This window comes from Myxine glutinosa, chromosome 4 (genome assembly GCF_964187855.1).
Source record: "Myxine glutinosa chromosome 4, kmMyxGlut1.1, whole genome shotgun sequence".
Classification (NCBI taxonomy): Eukaryota; Metazoa; Chordata; class Myxini; order Myxiniformes; family Myxinidae; genus Myxine; species Myxine glutinosa.
The window spans coordinates 187,604,178-187,632,053 of record NC_136264.1 but is presented as its reverse complement, the minus strand read 5'-3'; the positions used below and the strand labels follow the sequence as shown (position 1 = coordinate 187,632,053).

General features: G+C 43.6%; 1 protein-coding gene across 1 annotated transcript; it reads right to left on the bottom strand.

Moving 5' to 3' along the window:
- Positions 1–68: 68 nt before the first annotated feature.
- LOC137414172 (dual specificity protein phosphatase 6-like) lies at positions 69–26,756 on the bottom strand. Its single transcript, XM_068114127.2, has 4 exons — positions 25,897–26,756; positions 17,158–17,352; positions 14,913–15,251; positions 69–1,845 (listed from the first exon to the last, which is right to left on the bottom strand). Exons 1-4 carry the CDS (start codon positions 26,360–26,362, stop codon positions 1,541–1,543), a joined length of 1,305 nt encoding a protein of 434 aa, XP_067970228.1. The 5' UTR covers positions 26,363–26,756; the 3' UTR covers positions 69–1,540.
- Positions 26,757–27,876: the final 1,120 nt, after the last annotated feature.

Genomic DNA, 27,876 nt, shown 5'->3' with positions numbered 1-27,876 from the left:
TGACAACGCATCCCTCTAAAGTCTAAACTATCCTCTCAGACCAGATGAATGACGACACAGGGAGAACATTCTATTTTAAAACCTCCTTTAATATTTACAAAATGCCATTCCATTCTGGCAAGTGAGCATTGAAAAGAGCAAATGCCTTCACACCGGTGACTTTTCCAACACCACGATGGGAAAAGGAAGGGAATTGAGGGACGCACAGGGAAGGTTAACAGTCTTCCACAAAGACAAAGCCATGAGCTCAAGACTTGTGTATAACGGCAGGCCGAAAAGTCATTAAAGAGAGGAATTTGGACGAAAACGGCCTTAAATGTGGCCCACAAACCAAAAAACATGAAATGAAGTGGAACAAAACCCCACTTTTCCCTATTCATCTGAAAATGGGGTTTATCATAGAAACACGACTGCTCGGAAATGGAGGCTGAAAAGCTGCCAGCAGCTTCTCGGCCTCGATTGTCCTGTATATAAAGCATTCAGTGCAGAACAAACATGGTGCGTGACAATGTGTGACGAGACTCAGCACCGAGAATGAACAAATCCATTTCAGATAAACTCACATAGCCAAGAAAGACAGGTACGAGGATAAAAACCGAAGTTACGTCAACCCCCATTTGAATAGGGCAAACATACGACCGCTTGGGCAGGAAAAAAAGGCTTTTCCAAAAGTCACTAAATATTTCATCAGCACGTCCCTTAGCGATTCATATATTACAAACATTTCAGAAAACGTTAACATGGTACGGGTAAAGGTAGCCTCTAAAAGTCCATTAGCAGAAAAAAAAAACGCTTGAAGATTTGGAGCATAAATTGTGAGCGAACGGACTACTTAAGAAATTCTTACTGTAAACATTCGCACAACTCAAACCTGCGTTCGTATTTTACAATATAAAAAAGAAACGGTTCGTTCCAGAGCTCTGACCCACAAATAAATAAAAGAAATGAAAATTTTTTTAAACCCCCCTGAGCTCTAGTCCACAAAAAATACAATTAATAATTATGGCACAGCCAATACGTGATCCACAATGGGTTCACCAAATCCACCTGTGACGGTACGACAGGAGTCCTTTAAAACTGCGCTGATCGCACTGCAGACAATAAATGAAGCGAATGTCGATGTTCTAGCCTTACTACCTTAGTAAGACGAGTAATGCAGCTTTGGCTGAAACAACACTGCGATATCACTAACACACCTGGTATATTCGATATAAAAAGAAAGCTGTACAGATAAAGAGCAAAAATGGCATCAAATCCTTAACACTATTGAAACTGTTTTTTTTGGAGAGAAACACCGTGTGCTCTACCCCGCCATATGTGGTGGAGAAATGGTGCCCGGAAAGGCGGAGACGGCAATCGTCGTTCCCTTTTCATGGGCAATGTGCTCCATCGGACACGCGCAGGGCGTTCGACAAGAAATGGTCCACTTTGATAAAGCTCTAAAAAAGAACAGGTGCTCAACTCCATGCCACACGAGGATGCCAGGAGCGTGAGGCTCAGAAGAGCCGTAGAAATGACATTGCTCTGTGGCCGTGGCGTATCAGGACCCGAGTCTGAACACGTTATGGTTCGTGGGAGTCGTAAAGAAAAGCGTCGAGGGCTGCTCGGCGGGTCGGTTATCGCATGGAGGTGAGCCGAGGCGCAGCGTGTGCTCAAAATCCATGAGTTGGCCGAGGAAGTTGAAGTTTGGCGAAATGTTTGCCTTCTTGCGACGCACAAGTTCATAGGCATCGTTGAGGGAGAGATTCAGAGTCTGCATGAGGTACGCGACTGTCACCGTGACCGAACGGCTGATCCCCGCCAGGCAATGTACAAGTACGCCACATTTCTTCTTACGAGCTTCATCTGCGGTAGATAAAAAGGAGAAAACCAAGAGCTTGTTCAGCAGGGAAAGAGAGTTAACATATAGGTTGGTTCATTCAAAAATAAGCTTATGGAATCATAATTTTAAAGTGAACCAAAAGTCAAATGTATATCTCGTAAAAATTGTTTGGGGTTATCATTTTACACAACTTCAAAATCGTATTAAGAAAAAAAACACTATTTTACAAGAAGAAAAAGACATAAAATGTCATAAGCTCCCGTGGTTTTAGTAATTTTGCTTTACGAAGTTAAAGGCCGTCGTCAGCCAGCCATTTTTGGTCAGATTACAAAGCAGAATTTTCTCCATATGTATACTCTCATGTATTGTCTTTGTGCCAAGGTTGAACTAAATCAGTCCATGCATGTCTGAGAAATGTCTGGGGACACGTTTAAGGAACAAAATGGCCGCCACCCGGCCATCTTGGATCTGATCTTGAAAAAAATGACATGCATATGTAAGCCATCATTAATTATCCGTGTGCCAAGTTTGGACAAGATCTGTAAATGCATGTCCGAGAAATGGTTGAGGACGTGTTCAATATCGGGTTTTTCACAAGTAAAATAGCCGCCAATCTATAAGTCAGCCATCTTTGATCAGACCACAAAATAAAGTGAGGCGCACGTGTATGCCGTCATGTGCTGCGATTGTGCCAAGTTTGAACAAAATCGGACCATTTATGTTAAATAAATGGTTGGGGGCACGTTTAAGTTCCAAAATAACTGTGAGTCGGCTATCTTAGATCTGATCTTTTCGAAAAAAAACACCATGACGTCCATACATAAGCCATCATTCATTATCTGTGTGCCAAGTATGAACAACATTGGTAAATGCATGTCCGATAAATGGTTGAGGATGTGTTGAACATCAGGTTGTTTTTTTGTAATTAAAATGGCCGCCAGTCATGCTGTGGGTTGCTGGCAACATCACCTCATGTCCTCTCGAGTGACCCTTTCCATTGGCTATTAGATAACCTTTATGGTATGGTGGAACATCTTGCGATCGACCCTACTTTCCAAATAAAACTGCTCAATTATACATAGATGTCCAGCATTCTTAACGGTCGTGCCAGAGGACTCTTCGGCTGATGGTTAGAGTGGGCAATTTCAAATGATGAATGTTCAGAGAATTTTGATCGATACAATCATGTATATAATTAGATGGTACAATGACAGACCACTTAAAGTGGTAGTCCAATGAACCGTGAGATGAAAAGAAACAATGGTGTCCATAGTGGAAGGTGTGGAGCAAGAACAGAAGGGCAATGCAAAATAAAAGGAGGAGGATAAAGAACATCCCTCTGATGGACCAATTAGGTCGAGGTGATCGCACACTAAAATACTTAATCAACTAGAACGGCACTAGGTAGAACACATACCTCCACCAGGCTGAACAGTTTACATTTTGAATCCCACTGATAGGCCGGACCTGGATTCGGACCTGAACTACAATCTAATCTCTTGTTGTTGTCGCCTAACCAACTCATCCACCCAGTTTTTTAGAAGTCGTCCACAACTTTTTGATATATCATGCTATTTATCGTTTATGGCCCTATCACTCAATGGTGAAGAATCACTTCAAAAATCCTCTGATCCAGATCAAGATTTGAATAGTCACCAAAATTGAATCAATTCTTCCTTGTCACACACCCAATCCATCTACCACATTTCGTCCAAATTCATCCACAACTTTTTGAGATATCCTGTTCACAAAAGACCAGACAAACAAACAAAAAACAGACAGGGGTGAAAACACAACCTCCATGTACCTTCGGTGGCGGAGGTAATGAGACTTTTTCAATGCAATGGCAAATGAACAAGACACTTTCAAAAATGTAATGTCTGATTGCCAATGACAAAATGCATTCCTGAACAACACCCCAACTCATACATTCATAGACACCGATATAGACGGCAAAGATTCATCCCCATCGTTTAACTTCGATGGCCAGACAGTGAAATTATGATTCGAACATCTGCTCTGACTCTGGCAGTTATAAGATTTGACCGCAGCCCAGACAGACATATCAAATAATTTTGACGTTCAGCATTTAAAAAGAGCATAGACAAGCCCCATGGGTTGCCCCCCTCCTCTCCCCCCTTTTGTATCCATAGTCAAGGCTGGTGGAGGAGGTAGTACACTGAACAGATCAGGATGTAACAGACAAAAACAGGATGCAAAACACGCATGTATGGGGTGGACAAGATGAATACAGAAAGAAACTCCAAGGAGGGGTAAATGGAGAATTGGAGGAGGGATTTCGGTGGTGTTAATAAGGGCAGAAAATATCATGGTATTGGATTGAGGATGATTTGAGATGGTGGTGAGCAGCTTGTCTTGATTGAAGAGGAAGGGAAGAATAAGGGAAGGGGAGAATAAGATTGAAGAGGATGTAAAAGTCGATTCCACAGGTGGGAAAAAGAGGAACAAATAAGTGCAGGTGAGCAGTGATCCTGGATTTAGGAAGCTTCACCAGAAGTGGGTTGACGGTGTACTGTGTGAGCACTGCAGAAGTCTGGGGGAACGGGGTAAGGGACAAAGCATGGAAAGAGTAGAGGGTGCAAGACCAGAAGAGAGCTGATAGAGGACAGAGACCACCGACCTGTCTGTGAGGTAAAATAATAGACCCATAAACTCAGCTTCATCGCGGGAGATTCCAATAATCTTAAAGGCCTTGTGTTCCATGGCATCAAGCTGAGCACGATGTGATGCAGGGGAGCTAACCCAGATGGGGGAACAGTACTCCATCAAGCATTGCATTACTCCATCAAGCATTGTGGATGAAGGCATTGTAGGTGAATAGGAGTTTAGGTGTGCCAAGGAAGGACTTTATGCGATGGAGGATGCCCAGTTGGTGGCTGGCATTGGAGGTCAACATTGAAATGTGGTTTGTCCAAGAAAGATCATGGCTGAAAGTGATACTCAAGAGTTTGAATGACTGAACCTCCTTAAGAGGATTGTTAAGAAAGTAGATGGGGTTAGGGGGAGGTGGGTTCCAGAACGCTCCCTTCAGGAAGAGATAGTGAGAGGGTGAGGATTTTCTGGATTTAAAGACATTTTCCAAGTGTTTGACTAGCTTGTGATTTTGTCAAGTTCTGAAGAGAGGGAAGAGGCTGCATCTTGCCTGTCTGAAGGATGAGGGATGTCACAGCAGAGGGTGGAGTCATCAGCAAATAGATAAGGATTTTCCAGAGAAAGTCAGAGAGATCATTGATGAAGATCACAAATAGGACTGGGCCCAGAACCCTGCCTTGACAGGGAGAGGAGATGAAAGGATTCTGTTGAGAACCACATGTTGGTTAAGAGAGTAGAGGAAGTCAATAAGCCATGTGAGGAATCAGCTTTGGATGCCATAGGCAGAGATTTTGGAGAGTAAGGTGGAATGTCAGACTGTATCAAAAGCATAATATATGTTCAGAGAGACGGCCCTGATCTCATGTCTGACATTGAGGGTCTCCATACATTGTTGGGTGAGTAGAAGCAGCATGCCCAAAACTTACAGTACTTTCAGGAAAAAATGAAACAATGAATGCTAGAGACCAAAATAAGTCCAGATAAAAAAAAAACAACCAGTTGATCGTCTCCATATGCTTCCTTTTTTGAAGCCACCACTTTTTTATTATTCATTACTTTGTCAAACATCCTGAAAAGAAATTCACATATTCATGTACGACTTTTGCACCATTCTTTGAATCGACCATTTTCCCGATGTCGATAATCCGTTTTTATAGCTTCAACTGCGCCGCAGCGCCGAGAGCTGTAGCTACTGCCGCTGTCCGTTCACTGTCCTGGCCTGATATGCGAACAATACTGACCTGTGTACATGTCCGTGTACGTAAGTTCCATTGCAGCTGCTGCAGTAAATTCAGTGCACCCTTCCGATTAAAATAATGCAAAATACGACTGGAAAAATAACCAGCAAATTGCACGACGAATGTAGACTGCAGAGCCACTCTTTGTTCCCGCAGTTCTGAGACATTTAAATTGGACATTTAAAAGGGGTCTTTATTTTCATGATTTAGCTTCATTTTAAAGATGGTTTTCATCTGTTTGCTAATTCAGACGGCAACTAAAATCCTGAAGCTGCGGTATGCGAGAACAGCTCTTGGTGGGCGATGCCCGCTCGGTGATGTTTTCTCCAATTTCACTAGTGTGGAGTTGGGCCAGGGAGAGGCCATGCAGGAGCATTACCAAACTACACTGGTGAGTCCGCATCCCACATATGCAAATCTGTGTAATGTTTACGATACATCTATATCGAAAGATGGCGTAGCCAATATTTTATGCACAAAGTAAGCAGTTTATTTGATATTTTGCCATACATTTATATTTTTGTTTAGAACTGTGGATTGTATTTTTAATAAGCCTCACGAGTGTGTAGGTGACATGTCGGTTAGAAGACCTACATCATGATATTTGTTTGGAGGTAGAAAATTCACATGCCTGGAACATAATTCATGTCTTTTGGGGCGGGGGTTGGGGAGGTAAAAAAAACTGCGGTGTGTGGTACACGATTTGTGATTTTTTTTTTTTGGAGCGGTAGAGAGGGGGTTAAAAAAGGCATGCCATGTACAATGTACATGGTAGCCATTTTGAAGGAAGAAAACAAAAAATTACTGGAGCAGCACTCGGTAGAGTCCATACCTCCGCCAGGCTGAACAATTTATCTTTTGTATCCCTCAGATAAGCCGGATCTGGATTCGGACCGGAACAAAAATACATTGGCTTGTTCTCGTCACCGAACCAACTTGTCCACCAAGTTTGGCCATAACTCGTCAATAAACTTTTAAAATATGATGTTATATATCGCTTTTCGCCCTATCACTCGATGGTGAAGAATCACTTAGGAATTAAATAATTATCATGTCCAAATCCATATTCAGATCTTCACAAAAATCGAATAGATTCGTCCTCGTCAAACACCTCACCTGTCTACCAAGATTCGTCCAAATCCGTCCACAACTTTTTGAGATATCCTGCTATATATAGTTTTTAGCATTATCTCTCAATGGTCTTACACTTAAAAAATTACACGAGCAGGATCCGAATCCGAATCTTCACCAAAATCACATACATTACCTCTCTGCCAAATTTCGTCTGAATCCGTCCACAACCTTTTGAGATATCTTGTTCACAAACAGTCAAACAGAAAGATGAAAAATCACTCATGGAGCGACACTGGCAAAAGAGAACAAAGTAGAATGGCACTCAGTAGAGCATCTAGTAGAGCACATCTAGTAGAGCATCTAGTTTATAGAGCACATCAGTAGAGCATTTGTGTTTTATACCTCTCCCCCCCCCTCCCCTTCCCACGCCTCCTGCCCGCCCCCAAGCCCTCTCCCTCCCACACTTCTCCCTGCTCTCAAATGTTGTGGTTGTGTGCTTCCCCTTCTCTCCCCATCTTGGCTTCCACTCCCTCTTTTGTATATTTTGTTTGTCTGGTTGATTTGTTTGTGAAATAAATGTTAGCTCTTTCACGAGCCTCGATTCAGTATACAAAAAAAAAAAAAAAAATCCTTTTGACCTCAAAGATAATTGGTGGTTCAATTAAATGACCTCATATGCAAATAGTCTTCAAATTTTAAATTAATCAGATGAAAATTGAGTATTTTAGGAATTTGAAAAAAGTAGTTGACCTTTGGCCTATGTTGACCTTTTAGCCAGTTGACCTCAAAAATAGTTGTTGGTTGAATTAAGTTCACTGATATGAAAATCCTATTCAAATTTCAAGTCAATCGGATGAAAATTGAGGATTTTAGAAATTTGAAGAAAAGTGGTTGACATTTGGCCTATGTTGACCTTTTGACCTTTTGACCTAGACATACATTGGATTCTGTCGGACCACCGTCCACCATTTGGTGAGGTTTCGTGAAGATCGGTTTAAAATTGTGACCTGTAGGCAAGCATAAGTGAGCGGACAGACAAACACACAAATGAAAAATCACTCATAGAGTGACACTTGGCAAAACAGAACAAAGTAGCATGGCACTCAGTAGAGTATCCATTTGACCTCAAAAATAATTAGTGGTTGAATTCAGTGACCTGATATGCAAACCGTCTTCAAAGTTTAAGTTAATCGGATGAAAATTGACAATTTTAGAAATTCAGCCTATGTTGACCTCAAAAGTTGTTGGTGGTTGCTTTCAGTAAGGTGATGTGAAAATCCTTTTCAAATTTCAAGCCAGTCGGATTGAAAATTGAGGATTTTAGGAATTTGAAAAAAGTGGTTGACCTTTGGCCTATTTTGACCTTTTGGCCTAAGCTGATCTCAAAAATAGTTGTTGGTTGAATTCAGTTCACTGACATGAAAATCCTATTCAAATTCCAAGTCAATCAGATGAAAATTGAGGATTTTAGAAATTTGAAAAAAGTAGTTGACCTTTGGCCTATTTTGACCTTTTGGCCTAAGCTGATCTCAAAAATAGTTGTTGGTTGAATTCAGTTAACTGATATGTAAATCCCATTCAAATTTCAAGTGAATCGAATGAAAATTGAGGAATTTAGAAATTTGAAATTGTTGTTGACCTTTGGCCTATGTTGACCTTTTGGCCTATGCTGATCTCAAAAATATTGGTGGTTGAATTCAGTTAGCTGAAATGAAAATCCTTTTCAAATTTCAAGTCAATCGGATGAAAATTAAGGATTTTAGAAACTTGAAAAAAGTGGTTGACATTTGGCCTATGTTGACCTTTTGGCCTATGTTGATCTAAAAAAATAGTTGGTGGTTGAATTCAGTTCACCGATATGTACTTCCTTTTCAAATTTCAAGTCAATCGGATGAAAATTGAGGGTTTTAGAAATTTGAAAAAGGTGGTTGACCTTTGGCCTATGTTGACCTTTTGGGCTATGTTGATCTCAAAAATAGTTGGTGGTTGAATTCAGTTCGCCTATATGTAAATCCTTTTCAAATTTCAAGTCAATCGGATGAAAATTGAGGATTTTAGAAATTTGAAAAAAGTCATGGCCCTTTTGGCCTATGTTGACCTCAAAAATAGTTTCTGGTTAAATTCATTTGGTTGATATGCAAATCATATTAAAATTTCAAGTCAATTGGACGAAAATTGTGGATTTTAGAAATTTGAAAAGTCATTGACCTTTGGCCTATGTTTACCTTTTGACCTAAAAATATATAGGATTTTGTTGGACGACGAACTCTACCGTTTGGTGAAGTTTTGTGAAGATTGGTTTAAAATTGTGACCTGAAGGCAAGTATAAGTGAGCGGACAGACAAACAAACACAAACACACACACAAAACGGAGTGATCAACATAATTGTCAAAAAAAATGCCAAATAACAAAGACAGACAGACAAACAGACAGACAGGGGTAACCTCCATCCACCTTTGTGGCGGAGGTAAAAAGGGCCTTCTCCTTCCTTTAAAAATAAAAAATCCAGACAATCAACTGGTATTTTTTAATGTGGACTCAGTTAATCAATGTCTCCCAATTGCCTAATAGGGTCATGTAAGTGAATTTGGGCTCAAAATCAGACAACTTGCGGATCATTATTTCGACTGCTTCATCCACACAATTGGGTTGGATGTTCGGTGTTGTACTCGTATTTCTTTTCATTTAACAATGCAAAGTGTAATTGAAGAACAATAAATGAGAAAAATCTCATAAAAGATGATAATATAATTAATTATCCTTGGTTTTTTTAAACTCAACTTTTGTTTCACTTTGAAGAGACTCTGATGAAACAATAAAGCATTTCATGCACTTTTTTCCAACCATGTTACAAATATCATTGAGAAATAAATCTTGCTTCTTGTTGACTGAAGAAATTCTCCTCATAAAGATGGTGTTTGTGGATCGGTGGAATAAAGTTAAATGCTGAAGGATGATAATTAAACTCTCTGCTCGCTTTAATATTACTAGTCTCGCCCCGAAGGGGTTGTGAGACTATTGCAATGACGTTGTCTGTCTGTCTGTCTGTGTCCACATCTATATATTTTCGCTTTAATCATTTTTCTCTGCAACCACTTGTCCGATCGATGCGAAACTTTAAGGATAGGAAGGACTGACTCCTCCAGTCCTCCATGGATAATATTTTGTGGTAGCTCTGACATCATAGGTCACATGGTATGGCAGCCATATTGGATTAAAGGAAAACGTTTGGACATCTTCTTCGAAACCACTCGATGAAAAAAAGAAATCGAATATAAAATGTGTAAAATCTTCTCCAGAACAGTTTTACAGATCAATGCAAAACCTCAAACATATGAATAATGAGCCATGGAGAATATAGTTTGAATTTTTTTTTCATATTCATCTTCATTGATGCAATTTAGCCTTAATGTGCACAAAAGTGGTCATTAAATATCCTAATAATCAATAAAGCTACGGATAATGGCAATGTGTGTGACATAATAAGTTGCATGGATGATACAGGTATCTGGGCTATGATAATAGCGTGTTCAGTTAACGATGGTATTTTTATTCAGAATGAGTGTGCATGGCGAGACGGTGTGCACTACCAAGTGCCATTCTAGTTCATTATTTATTTATTATCGGGTGGTAAAATGAAAAATTATCCGAAAAAAAAAAGTTATTTGGTAAAAAGTTATTTTAACGAGACAATTACAATACCACAAGACTCGATGTATATACGTTTAAATATACAAGTATACATATATAACTAGAACGACACTCAGTAGAGAGCATACCTATGCCAGGTGAACAATTTGCGTTTTGTATCCTAGAGTAGACCAGAAAATCACAATACAGAATCGCATTTCATCAAAATCATCCGTCCACAACTTTTTGAGATATCCTGCTATATATCGTTTTGGCCCGATCTCCCAATGGTGAAGAGTCATTGAAAAAATTATACTAGCTGGATACGGATCTTCACCAAAATTGAATCGATTCTTCCTTGTCACACACCCAACCGGACAACCAAGTTTCGTCCAAATCTGTCCATAACTTTTTGAGATATCCTGCTATATATCGTTTTGGGCCCCATCGCCCGATGGTGAAGAATCACTGAAAAAATTATAGTAACCGGATCTGAGTCCGGATATTCACGAACATCTAATCATTTCGTCCTTGTCACATACGCTACCTCTCTGCCAAATTTCGTACGAATCCGTCCATAACTTTTTGAGATATCTTGTTCACAAACAGACAGACAGACAGGGGTGAAAACATAACCTCCATCCACCTTTGGTGGTGGAGGTAAAAAATGAAAATAATAATAATGGACACCTGTACTCTCGTAAGAGCTTTAAGTCATCCATGACGCATTGAGAAATGTTACAAGGCTTGACCCAAACCTGGATGGGTCACCACTCCGAGGCAGTATACTCGACTGGAAATTTTAGTTTGTTCCGGGTGCTGGCGGTAACTCACCCACTCTTAATGGACTACACCGAGGGATCTTTAACATCTACCAACCACCAGCGTTGGCTGAATGATCCTCCCGTTTAACATTCATCCGAGGGATGGCACACATGCATGAATCACCTTGAATGTGCAACACCAGGATGACAGTTTAGAGCTGGGTCGGGATTCGAAACCAGGCTACTCAGAGGCGCGTGTGTTTACATATAAGCTATCCTGCCAGGCCATACATGATTAGTAAGAAAACATGTTACTTTTCATAAATACTTTTTTAATGAAAAATAGAGATGTTGGACCATTGTAATGACGAGTCTTGGACTATTGTACATATCTAGTGCACAGAATGTTGGAACGACCCTCATATGTATCCAAACCTCTTCCCTCGAACTTATTTTCCTTCTACTCTACACTGTTCTCTCACCATTCCATTTTTTCTCAATACATTTCTCATTATCCACTCCCCTCCGACTCCTCGTAGTTTTGATATTGGATGCCCTCTTATCTGAAACCATGATGTTCTCAACACTTTAAAAAGACATGCAAATAAACCTGAAAATCCAACACTACATTTATACATTTTAAGTGCAATTAATTAAAGAGTATTAATTAAATATTATTAGTATTAGTTTCGTCACGAAATGGCGGACGTGAACGGAATTGGAAGAGTGGCTGGAAAGGACCGAAGTGGAAGGAAGCGGGTCGCGGGTAGAGTTTTATGAGGATAGGACAGGAACTTCCCCCGTCCCGAGCGTTAGCCCCCAATGAGGGAGCCTGAGACGCAGGAAGCAGATCCGATGGCTTTCCAGGCCATGAAGATAAATTTTATTATCTTCATGGCTGGAGGATAAAATTAATGCTCAGAATGAGCGTAGTGAATGATTGGAAAGCAATATGAAACCCAAATGAATGAAATGAGGGTAATGAATGAACAATTGAAAGGAGAACTGAGGGGACAAATTAAGGGATTGAAGGGACAAATTGATGGAATGGAGGGAAAAATGAAGGGAATGAATGAACAAATGAATCTCGATGTAATAAGCAGGGACATGTCAGCTTAAGGATTGTCTGTTTGAATGTGCTCCATCCGGAGGGTGGTGCTCTGTAATAGATAGTGAGGGATTAAGTGAATTCAATGTGCATACAAACCTCCCTGTAAACATCTACCATTCCATCTCCTGTAACCCACCCATGTGTGGAGACAGCAGACAACAAAGCAACTTGTATGCATGCACACATGCATATATGTATATATATATATATCACCTTGTGTCACAGCACTTTCGTGTGTGCTTGAATGGAAAATATACACGCACACACATATAGGGGGATACTTCGAGATGTGGGAAGGCAACGTTCCCCCTTCTGAACCCCGCACATGGAGATGACAACCAACAACACACACACACACACACACACACACACACACACACACACACACACACACACACACACACACACACACACACAATGTGAACATTCACATGGCAGTACAATAAATACAAAATGTAATGAAAGACAATGTTGATTGTAATTTCTAACGTACAGAGTGGATTTGTTTTGTCATTATTTACAGTAAAAAAAAAGAAAAAAAGAAACTGCTTGCTTGCGGACGAGCACACAAATGTGATTTTAAATAGTTTATGAATAAATGTAATATTGCAGCATGCTTCACACACAACTCGCATAAAGAACCTGAGTGATCAGAAAGCTTTGATGAAAACCATTTATATGTCTAATTTGTTTTGCGTAATGAGTGTGCGTTCTAAACCAAATACAATAAATTATTTACACTGCAGTTGGAAGAAATATTGCCTCATCGTAAATTTACTCAAAACTCCTATCAGCACAACTTTGGACTAATAAAAGTGGAGCCAAGGCAGATGGGGAATTAGGGGCCTTGTCTCAGTGTGTTGAACTAACTGATACATTTCTAAAGCATTTTCTTTGTTTACAACTTAATGCAGGTGGGTGGGGTGGAGAGGGTTTGAGGAGGTGGAAGTAGGGGAGAAGGTAAGTCTGATAAGAAGATTGTTATTCAAGAAACACTAAGTAGCTGAAAGCAATTGTCCTTTCAAACAGTAGTTATCGGGCACAGGCTAAATGCATCAATCCATGAATGTGACCAATCAGAATCAAGTAATTTTGCCTTTCCAGCTTCAGTCAGACTTTAGAGACTCGATGTTCTTTATCACTCTTTTGCTCTGATTGGTTGCTCAATTAGCTTAGTGCATCTCAAAACAAGAAATAGAAGAATTTCCATGGTACAATTGCTTACCTTTCGTCCTCTAAAAGCACTCCTTCCAACACTGTACCAGGTTTACGCTCATGTATTTGCACGCACACACAAACTGAGGGGGATACATTGAGGCCTGGTATGTCTCTGTTCCACCTTCTGAAATCCACCCACATGTGGAGATAGGAGCTAACAACAGCAACTTACAATCCGATACAGACGCACATGCACATTTTATGATGGAAGCGTGTTCTCGGAACAGGCGTGTTCTGGACACATGACTTTTAAACCAAATGTGCATTGTGGCCTCGTAAGGCCCAGGAAGGAAGACAAATCTGCATCCGTACAGTATGCACCACCAACGAGGCGAGCATCGTGTCATGATTATTTTTTTAATGTTCAAGACATAATAATTGCTCGATGGTCCGACAGTCAGTGGAGGTACGAGCGGTGGCACAGGGGCTGCTGTAATAATGGAATCATATCTTGGGGTGTTTCCTAAGAGATCTGAGAAACACTTTTAAGCAAGATGAGACAAAAAAAGAGTGTGTGTGGTTTATCTCTGTATTAAAATGTGCAAAAAATGTTAAGGACAATCTATTTATTTATTTACAAATATTTGGATTTAGCACTAAAAGGTTCATTAAATAGTCAAAACAAGAGGGCACCACAGGGATTGTTAGGATTTTCTGAAACGTTATTGTTTTGATGAAGTTCAAAACAGAAAGCACAAATCGAAAACAGAAACCTTGGAGACTAAAAGACAAAGAACATAGGCCATTGAGTGTGGGTGAGTGTGTGTGTATTACTGCCATGAGGTGGCCCAATCAAAGAGATATGTAACAAGACAGTGGAATGCAGCTTTCTATACGCTTCAAGCAAACAAAAACAGCAGCAAGTATTGAAATATACCACTACCAAAGGAGATAAAGCAGTGGGTTATCTCAGGATAACCAAGCTGTTTGCACCTCGTATACGTCAACATGAAAGCACTTTCCCATATCTGCCGTGTTGTTGCTTTGAAACTTCCTGCCCTCCGAATTGTACTTTGACATTAATAAACTTCCTAAGGAAAGAATGATTCATATATTGTGGTCCAGGTTTACACCACACTCAAAGTTCAGCTCGTTTATCAGAGGACAATTCAATACGATCCCGATTAGGGTTAGGGTTAGGGTTAGGGTTGTTAGGGTTAGGGTTGTTAGGGTTGTTAGGTTAGGGCTGTTAGGGTTAGGGTTAGGGTCAGCGTTGTTTGGGTTAGGGTTAGGGTTAGGGTTGTTAGGGTTAGGGTTGTTAGGGTTAGGGTTGTTAGGGTTAGGGTTGTTAGGGTTAGGGTCAGCGTTGTTTGGGTTAGGGTTAGGGTTGTTAGGGTTGTTAGGGTTAGGGTTGTTAGGGTTAGGGTTGTTGGGGTTATGGTTGTTAGGAAACAAGACTTGTTGAAACCAAGGAATGCGGGCAAGACAGTACTTTACTCACCGATAAACGCAATGGCCTCGGGGAAGAACTGCGACAGGTTCTGACTCCAGTGATCAGGCACCGGAATCTGCTTGTACACGAATCCGCCGGCGCCTTCAAAAGCGTTGGGAACGTTAGGTGTCACGTTGAGGATGTAGCGAATTCCGTGAGCCGCCAGGGCCTCCAGATTTGTTGAGTCACGTGCACAGCCTAGGTAGAGGTACGGCAAGATCTCGACAGGAAATGAACGTGACGTTATGCCTCCACTGCCACTCCCGCCACCCAGACAGTCTTCAGGTGCAGTCAGATGGGACATTAGGTCTGGGCTGCGGTCGGCTGAACCAGGTACTACTGTATTGCCTACGAAGGAAAGTGCAAAGTTAGACGAAACTCCAATCCAACTGTATTTTGAGGTTGCAATACATAACGTGCAAAAAACATACAAAGTTATCAAAAACAGGAATCGTGTTTTTCCTGCAAATGATTTTGCAGCGAAATCAGATGATCCCATCCCAGTGCTTACAAAGTGAAAAACCAAGTGTAACTTGAACTGCATACATTAAGCACTCATTTAATCGCAAATCAATGCGGTGTGTGCAACCGAAGGAAATGGGTCACTGGTATCACCTTCTGACGACTTGAAACAATCGAAGCATAGGAGACATAAACCCTGCACGGGATCTTCGACGTTCACAGAGAAAATTATTAAATTTCTTGTTTTTGCAAATTACTAATCTTGTGGTGACTATGTAGCGGCTGAGATGACAAATTTGGTTGCTTTTTTTTTCTTTTCTCCGGCTACAAACTGGAATTTTACCCAGAGTGCTTTGCCAGCGAATGCCACAGGGACAGAGAGCAAGTTAGAGGGGCCTCGAGACAAAGAGTACGGGCATGTAAGGTCGAAGTGGTGTTAAACGTTATCTACATGTTACAATTTTGACCCTTTCTTGCCCCAATCCCCAAACCCGATATGGTTAATAAACCTACTTTCCTTCCCTTGCTCTCTCTTACCCTCCTGTTTTACCGCTTCCTCCTCATTTCCTTAATTTTCTCGATTATCCAACAACCCACCCAACTGGCAACGATCAGAGACGCCTCTTCGCGGTGGTTGAACTCCCCCCCCCCCCCCCCCCCCCGCCCTCAACGCAAGTCGGAGGCCAAATCCTCCCCATTTTTCACTGCTGTCCATATTCTTCAGGGCAGTGCGGCCATGGTCAGAGTGCCGATCGGCCCCAATGGACCGGCCCTTTTCCTCTTGTCTCTTTCCCTGTCTCTGTCTCTGTCTCTCTGTCTGTCTCTGTCTCTCTCTCTGTCTCTCTCTCTGTCTCTCTGTCTGTCTCTGTCTCTCTCTCTGTCTCTCTCTCTGTCTCTCTCTCTGTCTCTCTCTCTCTGTGTCTCTCTCTCTGTCTCTCTCTCTCTGTCTCTCTCTCTCTGTCTCTCTCTCTGTCTCTCTCTCTGTCTCTCTCTCTGTCTCTCTCTCTCTGTCTCTCTCTCTCTGTGTCTCTCTCTCTGTCTCTCTCTCTCTGTGTCTCTCTCTCTGTCTCTCTCTCTCTGTCTCTCTCTCTGTCTCTCTCTCTGTCTCTCTCTCTGTCTCTCTCTCTGTCTCTCTCTCTGTCTCTCTCTCTGTCTCTCTCTCTGTCTGTCTCTCTCTCTGTCTCTCTCTCTGTCTCTCTCTCTGTCTCTCTCTCTCTGTCTCTCTCTCTCTGTCTCTCTCTCTCTGTCTCTCTCTCTCTGTCTCTCTCTCTCTCTGTCTCTCTCTCTGTCTCTCTCTCTCTGTCTCTCTCTCTCTCTGTCTCTCTCTCTGTCTCTCTCTCTGTCTCTCTCTCTGTCTCAATCTGTCATGGCCCTGACTTAGTGAAGGCAGGGCTACAACATCCCGATAGCAGGGGGGGATCTCTGGGTCGCTCCTGCGAGATCAATCAGCTGTCTCAATGCTGCTGGCTTGCTTGAGAGAACTGTCCGTGGCTATACAACAACAAAATCCCACCCAACCTCCTCCGGCCCGCACACACGTGTCCCTTACTGCAACTTGATGATGACTATTATGAAACATTTTGGACTTTAATACTTGAGGATGCATGAGGTAAATGACATTTTCATAAATTCGAAATATTGTGCTTCAAAAGAAAAGTTCATCTTTCTTAGTTTTTTTAAATAATGACCAACGGTGGATTTTCCTTTCCTTTCCTTCCCTCCCCTCCCCCCCTCGCCCCCCACCAATTAACACTAAATTGTAATCCACAAATGACCAATGCAAGGCACATACCATCGTTAACCATACATGGCTTGCTCGAATCTGGGTCAGACTCGACATCCGAGCAGTCGGAAGAGCCGAGTCTCAGTGAGCCTAGACCGAGGATGGGCAGGTTCGCAGGAGGAGACGTTCCACTTCCTAGAGAACTCCCATCAGAGCCAACGTCACAATGATCAGGAAAAAGTGCTCGGAAACGAGTGAAACCACCTGGTGGAACAAGTAGCGATAAAGGTTACCGTTAAACATGTAATTACTGCAACGCTGAAATCTCTCACATGCGGAACAAGCACAAGCCCACAACTCGGGAGAAAACGAATGCATGATGGACCAGTTTGTAAAATGTGGGGCCTCCATTATGGGATAGGTGGACACCATGTTGAGAGTTATTACTAAAAATTCAACATTGCCAAGGCATCAGGATCTTTGTATAAAGGACTGGCAGTATTAGACTACTACTACAAGTACTTCTGCTTATTATTACTGAATCTATGAAAACATGACAGCTTACATCCAGACCTGGAGGTGTGATGGTTGAGTGTCTGTTCTGAGTCAAGGAGGTCGGTGGTTTAAACCCCAATTGAGTCATACCAGAAAGTTTTTAAATGGTGTGTGCTGCTTCCTTGTTTGCAAATACCTTTGCAAATATTCACAGGCAAATAACTATAGGTTGGCAATCAAATAACAGGCTTCGATGGGCGTAATGGCCTCCTCCTCCATTTAAGTTATTCGCAAGTAACACTTGTAAACACTCCCATTATTCCCACCTTTTTATGGGATTGGCCAAATAACGATTTTAGACCAAATCTCTCACAAACAGGCTCATCAGGCCTGACATGGGCCAGAAGGGAGTTGGAATTTGATCAGGACGTCGGCGACAACTCAGATACTCTTCGTGAAAGACACCATGGGATCTTTATTCAACAACTAATGCCAGCATACAGGAGATCCAGCTTCACAGCCACCCGACGGATGGTGCACTTTGTGATACAACACCCGATTGTGATTCATCAATCAGACAGTAAATAATCTGGGTGGGAATCAAACCCAGACGTGACGACTTAGATGTAAGCACGCCACCTCTGCACCATCTTGTCAAACACCGTCCCAAACCAATAATATTATCCTCATTTTCAACCGCAAAAGCAACAAATTGTCCTCGAGGGCGGACTGACTTCCGATACTGTGCAGCAAATCATTACTCCATCATGGTGGTGTGCAGTGTTCAATTTTCACTCTAAAAAGGGAAAGAGGCAACCTTATGCTGATGAATACATGAGAAATGTATTCGCAGTCGTGATCCCCACAATAAAGTCGCCCTGGAGATATTGTAAACCCCACTGGGATACATCATTCACATATTTCATGCAAATCAAATGGAATTTAAATGAATGAATATATATATACATGATTTGTTCAGGTATTTCTATTCAATGCATTCAATGGTTATACGGCGTGCCTTGTGGGATCAAGCAATTCCAAAATCACATAGGTCATACCAATAGTATGGGGACAGTAGTTTGTAAAAGTGCAAATGATGTAAAGGCAAAGTGCAGCATTCATATAGAAGTAGTATTGATGCAACTATGACGTCACTAGGTGTCCCCATTGACTTCACTAACCAAGTTAATGTTGCATTGTCCATCAACACTACAGCCATTTACCAATATCTACACCAGGTGTCTGAAGGAGTGGAAAAATACAACTTGGTTCGCTTGATGTGGTCTTCCTTTGTGAACTGTAATAATAATACTGCACACAAGTATCTAACGCTAAACTATGGATAGTATTGGTTTCACTGATAATATATTGAGAGCAGTCATGTTGGTCATAATTCCCACAAGAGCAATCTGGTAAGCCCAATTACAAACAGTTGGTAGGAATACGGTCTTCGCTCCTAATAGCTGACAATTTGTCTATAACTGTAATAGGTCTATAACCTGAGAACGGCTGAAGTGATCTAATTCAAACTTGGTACAGGTATGTATAATATTGTAAATATTAACTGATTAGAATTTGGGGTCACGAGGTCAAAGCTCAAAGTCTGTTATAGGTCTTTAACTTGAGAACGGCTGAAGTGATGTAATTCAAACTTGGTACAAGTATTATAATGATGTAATAATGTGGGTGGAGGCATAATCGGTCGACATCGTGATGTCGAAGCGTGTTGTTCTAGTTCACCCTTCCTTTTCGTTCACATTGCCATGCCTTCCCTATAAGTTTTCCTTTTCGTGTAAAACGACCAAAGTGATTGTTAAAATGATCATCAAATATTGAAAGGTTGGAGCCGATAGGCATCATGGGCCTGGCCTCTGAGATCGAGGCAGCGATCTGTTGTCTTTAAACTGCCCAAATAACTATGTGGCATTCTCTCAAGCAGGCCTTTTACCGTGGAGGTTCCGCAAGTTCTTGCTATTATTTCCAACTATTTTCTCTTAAATGACTTCAACATGGACCATAAAACCAATGTCATCAGAATGGTCATTGTCCGAGGACTTGCGGGAAATTCGGGACATTGCGAAAGAAAACATCCATCAATCATTGTTTAATCTTAACGACGTCAGGAAGAAGATAATTGGTTTCGGATCATATATGTTGTCATTCCATGGGGATTTCTGAATGTCTCATGGGATTCTGAGTTGGACAGGAGACCATGACATGTAGGAGTTGTTTTGATCGCAGTTTCTGTAAAGTCAGTGAAATAATTAAATATTCCGCTGTTTTGATGAGTTTAAAAAAATGCAATGATCGATGTGGGAATGCCAATTTGCTTTTAGGAGCAGGAGGAGAGGGCAGAGTTGGGGTTTGCAAGGGGGGGGGGTGGGAGGGGGGACGACGAGGTGGAGAGCAAATCAGACAGGTCGGTGGTCTCTCGATCTTCTATCTCCTCTTTTATCGTCTTGCACCCTCTGTTATTTCCATGATTTGACCCCCCCCCCCCAACCCCCCACCCCCCTTAGGTTTCAGCAGGGCACATAAGGTCCACCATTAACCCCCTTCTGGTGAAACAACCTAAGTCCAGAATCACTGCTCACCTCCACTGCTCATTTGTTCCTCTTTTTCCCCACCTGTGGAACAAACTTCCACAATCTCTTCAATCTCATCCTTCCCTCCATCTCTTCAGGACAGCTGTTCACCACCATCTCAGATCATCCAAAAGCATTATCTTTTCTGCCCTCGTTAACCCCACCCCAGGACTCCTCCTTCTTAATTTCCACTTTTTCCTTTGAGAGTTTCCTTCTGTATCTATCTTGTCCACACCACGTGTCCTTTCCTGTACCCCATTTCACCCCACACCCATTGTTTGTCAAAATCTTCCTCTGCCTTATTCTTGAACTCCACTGTTAGCATCTCCCTACCTCTCCCCTTTCTGTAATGCTCCTTTTGGCCTGTTACATCCTGATACATTCAGTGCACTCAACTTTTCTTTCAACTCTTCTACAAGCCTTGACTATGTAAAAAAAATATATATATATGGAACAGAGTTGGGAGGAGGGGAGCAAGGTTGGAGACTTCTGATGAGGGAGGGAGGTTGAGCAGTTGTGGTGTCTGAGGGGGGTAGTGGGGGTTTTAAGGCTTGAAGTGGAGAGGGGATTGATGCCTAAGGGTTGGCAGGGGGAGGCTGAGGACTTGGGGTTTGGGAGAGGAGGGAGGTTGATGGCTTGTGGTTTGTGAGGGAGTAGGGGAGTTTTAAGAACTTGAAGTTACATTTTACATTGCCCAGATGTTCCGAAGGCCTCTGCTAGTAATAACTATAAAGCAAAACAAATGACAAGAGGTATGAATCTGATGGGAATCAATATTAAGACACACAGAACATGTACTGAATGAATTATATAAAAACCTACCTCCAGCGCACATGGTGAGTGATAAGAGGCGAACGCAGTGAGTGTAGGGCGGCACACAAGGTAAGCGAAGGATGGCGCATGTGGTGAGCTGAGGGTGGTGCACACGGTGCGCGGCGCATGTAATAAGGGGTGAGGGTGGCACACGCGGTGAGAGGTGAGGGTGGGGAACATGGTGAGTGGTGTGGGTGGAGAACTTGGTGAGTGGCGAAAGCAACGCACACAGTGAGCGGTGCACACGTTGAGCAGCGAGTGAGGCGCATGTGGTGAGGGCAGCACACGTGGTGAGGATGGCACGCGTGGTGAGCGTTGAGAGCGACGCACGCTGTGAGTAGTGGCAGCAGTGGGCGTCACATGTGGTGAGCAGCAGTGGTGGCAATCCGTGTGGTGAGTGTCAGTGGCAAATTACCTTAGCATGGTTGAACTTGGAAATTGGCTTGAATATTATTCCAAAAAATTCTAGATACAGAACGGCAATCGATACCGCAGGATATTTAAAGCTTGCTGGCAATGCATGCAGCTTTATCGACCAGGTTAATAAATGGTGTTGTTCTTTGTGACACCACACCTATGATGTGCACTGTTGCAGGTGCAATGGTTAGTCGTGCCCGATTCTTTGGAAGATATAGTAGCAACGTGGATCGGCTGCTGTGCAGTAACCAGGCTGTTTGGAGATTGTAATTGATGAAACTTTGAAAAGCATTTTACTCTTTTATGAGATATTACATGGAGCTCTAATTGAGGTATTACTTTTCAGATAACAAAGGGGCTTGAGAAATTCAATTTAAAAAAATGACCAATGAGGAATAAACACAAGGCAACGTGGGTGTTTTACAATAGTCGCAGTTGTTAGGTAGAGTGTACATCAGGATCGTAGAACCGTTCACAGTTATAGACTTCTGGACTTGAGAGCCATCTCAGAAGACTCAGATGGCTGTGCTATGTGCACTCCAAATTTTCTTTTCCAAAAAATTCAAAAAAATCCCCCCCCCCAATTTTTTAATCCCCCAAAAATCCCCCAAAAAATTGCATCATGAGCTTACATGTTTTTTACTTTCAATATGAGGTGTGCGCGTGTGCGTGTGCGTGTGCATCTTTTTAACATGAGATATCTTGAGGACACAGTTAGGTACTTTGCTGAAGGTGAGACTACATTTCATGTGTCTGGTAACAATCCATCAGTATGGAACACAACAATGCATTTGTCGTATTCTGCATCAATTACAACACATCCACGGAACGTCTATCGATTAAACAAGAGGATGAGTCAAGGCCAAGATGGACGGAAGCAAGATACGCCTTGAGCCAATGCTGATCATCATATAACTTGCCAAATGCTTGTAGTTTTGTGGAAAACAAAAACAAAAAAGGTCCTCAAGGCTCACTGAAAACTACACTTAAGGTGTTTGGATGGTGACTTAAGGAAAAGGGAGCTTGCATTGTATCAGAGATACGGGTAAAGGTGATTACTGATTGCCCAACAATTTATAGGAAAGAACGACACGAAAAAGGGTAAGATTATTACTCTTCGATGAAACAACACAACAACTCTTCCATCTCCCTCAAAGCACTGCAATTAGGAGCGCGTGCAGTCCGCAAAATGTGATTACCAACAGCATAACAGGTGCAGTCTGCGGAGAACAGTTAACAACCGCGCAGCACGCTCATTCCATGAAGCGCGGTTGCCAACCACACAGCACGGACAATCTGTGGAGTGGGTTACGGGTGCAGACCGTGGAGTGCAGGTCACAACTGTGCAGTGTGCAGTATGGGTCCCAACCGCTCAGCACATGTAGTCTGTGGAGTGGGTTGCGTATGCAGCCCGCGGAGTGGGGCTACCAATCGCGTAGCACGTGCTCCGACAAGATGCTTATAATCAGCTTGCAGGTGCCGTTATCTTGGCGTGTTGCTTCTCCTGATCACGACATGTTTGTCTGTTCGACGCTAAATGCAAATCATCAATTCGACGACGATTCTCTCACATTTATGTTCAAGATTTTGAATACGTAGTCATTTTGAGGATCCAAAAATAAATAAATAAGCAGGAAGATGAAGTGTGTTGCCAGATGTGTTCTGGAAGCAATTTGGAAATGGCATTTGCGAAACCCTTGTGTGGTATGCTTGCGCTTGGTTACGATAACACACACTTGGGTTAATGGTAAACAACAAAAACCAGGATTCTAGGAGCTTTTCTTGTTCTCTACCTGGTAATTAATGAGCATAGTAAATCCCCCATATTAAAGTAACCATTTTACCATGATCGGGAGGTAGGTAGATCTGTATACCTTTGACAGAGCGCCGGGAAGCTCAAGGCAAGCGGTAAACGAATGAAATGAAGGTTAAGAACCAACCCGGGGCACGTCGACATTCCATCGTATGGAACCGATCATTTAACCCCCCCCTGCTCGTGGAGGACCTCAGTTCATACATCCAGTACAAGACAAAGACATTGGGAGACATCAACGCACTTCCACATTAATTACAAGGACAACAATACAAGGCAATGAACAACAAAAATAGGAAATCAACATGTATATGGGATTTGTATCGTGGAACCTGGGAAGTTTTGTGGAAGGAACAAAGAAAGGTCAATAAGTTACCGCAAGACTGGAAGTGATCGTGACCCCTCGGTGGCAGTTCAACGCTTATTGCACAGGCCATAAATCTTAGGGTTGCACTTGGTCGGTCCTCGGTTAAATTACGGATCTGCTTTCTCATGTTACGCGTTTGCTTCAATGACGATGGTCACAAACCGTTAGATGCTTGTGTTCGGACCACCGGACTGAAAGTGTGTATACCGCTCGAGGATCTTACACAAGCTATGTCGAGCACATACTAAGAAAAAAAAAAAGAAAAAAAAAAAGATCATTACAATCGTCAATTCCCTCCAAATGTCAAAATATAATAATTTGTAAATTGGAAAGTAAAATAGTTAATAAAGTCAATCAGTGGTGCAAAGCAACCCTGGGAATTGTACAGCTTGGAACACAACTACACACACACTACCTGCTTATGGGGCTACCTGTTTATTGCACAAGCCCAACTGGGCCGGTCTCCTTTACAACTTGTTGACTTAAAATGTACAGATGACACACAAAATGTGCTCAACACTGAACATACGTAGACACACATCATATATCGGAGGATTGTTATTCAAATAAAACGCACCGACCATTCAACGTATCTGTATTCTGGTTTGTCTTGTTCACGTTTTGTTGTGTTACAGGGAGATCACTGAGGAGCACACTGAGTGAGGACACTGTGTGGTGAGTGAGGGCACTGTGGTTTGAATGAGCAAATTGTGGGGTGAGTGAGGACAATGTGGGATGAGTGAGGGAGCGGTGGGGTGAATGAGGGCACTGTGTGGTGAGTGAGAACACTGTGGGGTGAGTGAGGGAACTGTGGTTTGAATGAGCAAATTGTGGGGTGAGTGAGGACAATGTGGGATGAGTGAGGGAGCGGTGGGGTGAATGAGGGCACTGTGTGGTGAGTGAGAACACTGTGGGGTGAGTGAGAACACTGTGGGGTGAGTGAGAACACTGTGGGGTGAGTGAGAACACTGTGGGGTGAGTGAGAACACTGTGGGGTGAGTGAGAACACTGTGGGGTGAGTGAGAACACTGTGGGGTGAGTGAGAACACTGTGGGGTGAGTGAGAACACTGTGGGGTGAGTGAGGACACTGTGGGTTAAATGAGGGAACTGTGGGGTGAGTGAGGATAATGTGGGTTGAGTGAGGACACTGTGGGTTGAGTGAGAACACTGTGGGGTGAGTGAGGCCACTGTGGGTTAAATGAGGGCACTGTGGGGTGAGTGAGGATAATGTGGGTTGAGTGAGGATAATGTGGGTTGAGTGAGGACACTGTGGGTTGAGTGATGGCACTTTGGGATGAGTGCGGACGTTGTGAGGTAAAGTCAGGCCACTGTTGGATGAGATGACGTTGTGAGGTAAAGTGAAAATGTTGTGAGATAAAGTGAGGCTGTTGTGAGGTAAAGATGAGGATGTTGTGAGGTAAAGTGAAAATGTTGTGAGGTAAAGTGAGGACATTGTGAGGTAAAGTGAAAATGTTGTGAGGTAAAGTGAGGGTGTTGTGAGCTAAAGTGAGGATGTTCTGAGGTAAAGTGAGGACATTGTGAGGTAAAGTGAGGACATTGTGAGGTAAAGTGAGGACATTGTGAGGTAAAGTGAAAATGTTGTGAGGTAAAGTGAGGATGTTGTGAGGTAAAGTGAGGCCACTGTTGGATGAGAGGACGTTGTGTGGTAAAGCGGGGATGCTGTGAGGTAAAGTGAGGTCACTGTGTGATGAGTGAGGACGTTGTGAGGTCACTGTGGGATGAGTGAGGACGTTGTGAGGTAAAGTGGGGATGTTGTGGGATGAGTGAGGGTACTGTGGAGGACGTTCCCATGACGAGGGATCATCTTATGTTTTAGTAAGGTAGTCGATATATACACGAGGTAGCAACACCGTGCTCCGTGCACGTACTACGTCGTCATCCTGTAGGCCTAAGCAATGGGAACGTTTTACCACAACAACTCAATTGAGGATCACGTAATGAGGAAAAGCCACAACAAGTTACACGTCCCCTGAAAATACAAGGATTCATCAAAAAGTTCGTGGAAACGAGAAGTTTCATCCGATTGTTACTGACACACAAACACCAAGGTCCAAGGACTGACCTAACCATCGTTTCCTCGAATCGTACAAACTCCCAACAAGGAGGCATAGACATAGACATAGACATAGACATAGACATAAAGACATCCTTAATGGACGAGGAAGCGGCATTTAGTGTTTGTGAACACCTGGTCTTTACCTGGTGAGCACGGGTTACCTGCGCGTGTAACATTTGAACGAGGGTTCTCTTTATAGAGCGCGGGGGCGCAGGGAATGCTGTCCGTGCAGGTAATTACCTTCCAGGTAGTGCGCCGAACATCCGTCGGCAACGAGCCGCTGTAAGAGCAGAGAGAGCAGCGCTCCGGGACTCGATTCGCTCTCGTCCCCCGAGTTGCCGTCGCTACCCACAACGTCCGCCGGTCCGGGCTCCCCGTCCCCGTCCCCGTACACGAGCACCGTGTCCGAGCGACAGCGCTGCGCAAACCGCTCCTTGTCGTCCAGGTCGCCGCCGGCGAGCAGCGCCCGCAACGGGAGGCTCCCGGTCCGGAGGCGGCGCAGCATGAGGCTCGGCAGGGACACGCTGATGGCGGAGTCGATCCGAGCCGACTCGAAACTCTCCCGGGCTCGGCAATCCAGGAGCAACAAGCCTCGGGAGTCGCAACCCGACTCGAGCTGCTCGCGAAGCCAGTCCGGGCTTTTCCCACGAACGGACATGGTCTCCGCGCGGGCTGCGGACACCCTCAACACGGGCTCCACCTGCATCGGCCTCGTGAGAGAGCGCGCCGAGCCGGTCGCTCCATCACGGGGCTTCGGGGGTCGTGCGCGGCTCCTTTAAAAATCCCCTCCACCGCGATCCTGGCGACCCCTCCGCTTCCCACTCTCCGGGCGAGCTTCGTTTCCGCTGCCCTCGGATCCCTTGAGCGTAACTTGGCGACTCGGTTCACGAATTGGTCACCGTTTTCGGGCGGATCGCGACCCTCGGGTCCTCAGGGACCTTGCGATCGGAGGCGCCACCGCATCCGCCGATCCCAATGCACACCGACTGGCTCCGATGGAGCTTCACCGGCAGCTTCTTCCTGCCCGCCTTCCAACCTCCCTCTGCTTCCCACCACTAACTATGCCCTGAGACACACACGCCTCCCTCTTTCTTTTCTCCCTCCACCTCCGAGCCCCTCCCTTTTACTCCCCCCACACCTCTCCCCCTCCTCTTCCTCTCCTCCCCCCAACACCTCTCCCCCTCCTCTTCCTAGTTCCTCTCCTCCCCCTACCTTCCATCCCATCCCGTGTTTCCGCCGCATCTTCCCACCTCCCAGCGACGCAATCCGCAAAACTCTTCCCACCGCCGGCGCGTGCACCACGTGCTCGTGCACAGCACGCACGGATTTACAGTGCACGTGCATTTTTGCACCAAACGACATTAACAACAAACGTTTCGCATATTCATCACTTCTCTTTTCGCCTTTAAGCGGATTATTACGTCATAAAATCGGCTTATTTAATAATTAAAAATTGCTTATTAATTTTTAGTTGCAAAAAATACCTGTGATTATGTTAAATTTAAACCTGAAATAGTTGATTCTCGTTTTATTCCACTAAACCTTCCTTGATACTGAGTGCGAGATGTGAATGAATTTGCGACTTTTTTTATGAATGTCCATCTCCATAGCGCGGACCAATCAGGCAAACGTAGGGGCGGAGCAAACCCTGGAGTTACCATGGCGACTCTCATCCGGTTTGGGCGTGGTCGGAAGCTGCGGGTGGGGAATTGATTCACGAGCGCATGCGCAGTTCCTCCGCTCGGCGTTCGTGAATGGGGCGGTTCGAATGAATGGGGCTCGGGCAGGTGAGACGCAGGGACTCGTCCGGGGATCTTTATTCACAAAGCGTGCGCCTCCTGCACTGCACCCGCTCTAGAGCCCCATTCACCTCCGTGCACAGTCCCCGGTGCCGTTTGGCAGTGAGTCGAGGATAGTTGTATCTACGATGTATACTCTGTTGTTTTGATCGTTCTCGAGCGTGTCCCATTGAGATTTTTTGGGAGAGACGCCCCCAGGCCCAAGGTAACTCTGCGGTGATTGCATGCGTGCCCCTGGGGCTATTTCCCCACAGTCCTCTCCCAACGAGTGTTTTGGAGTTTTTGTGGACATAAATGTAGGTCTGGAGAAGCTAAGCGACAGAACAGGTTCACAGACCGACAGGGAATCAAAGAGGGACAGGTAGACGAGGATGATTGACAGAAAGGGAAGGGCCAAAGGGGTGTTATGCTTTCAGAAAGA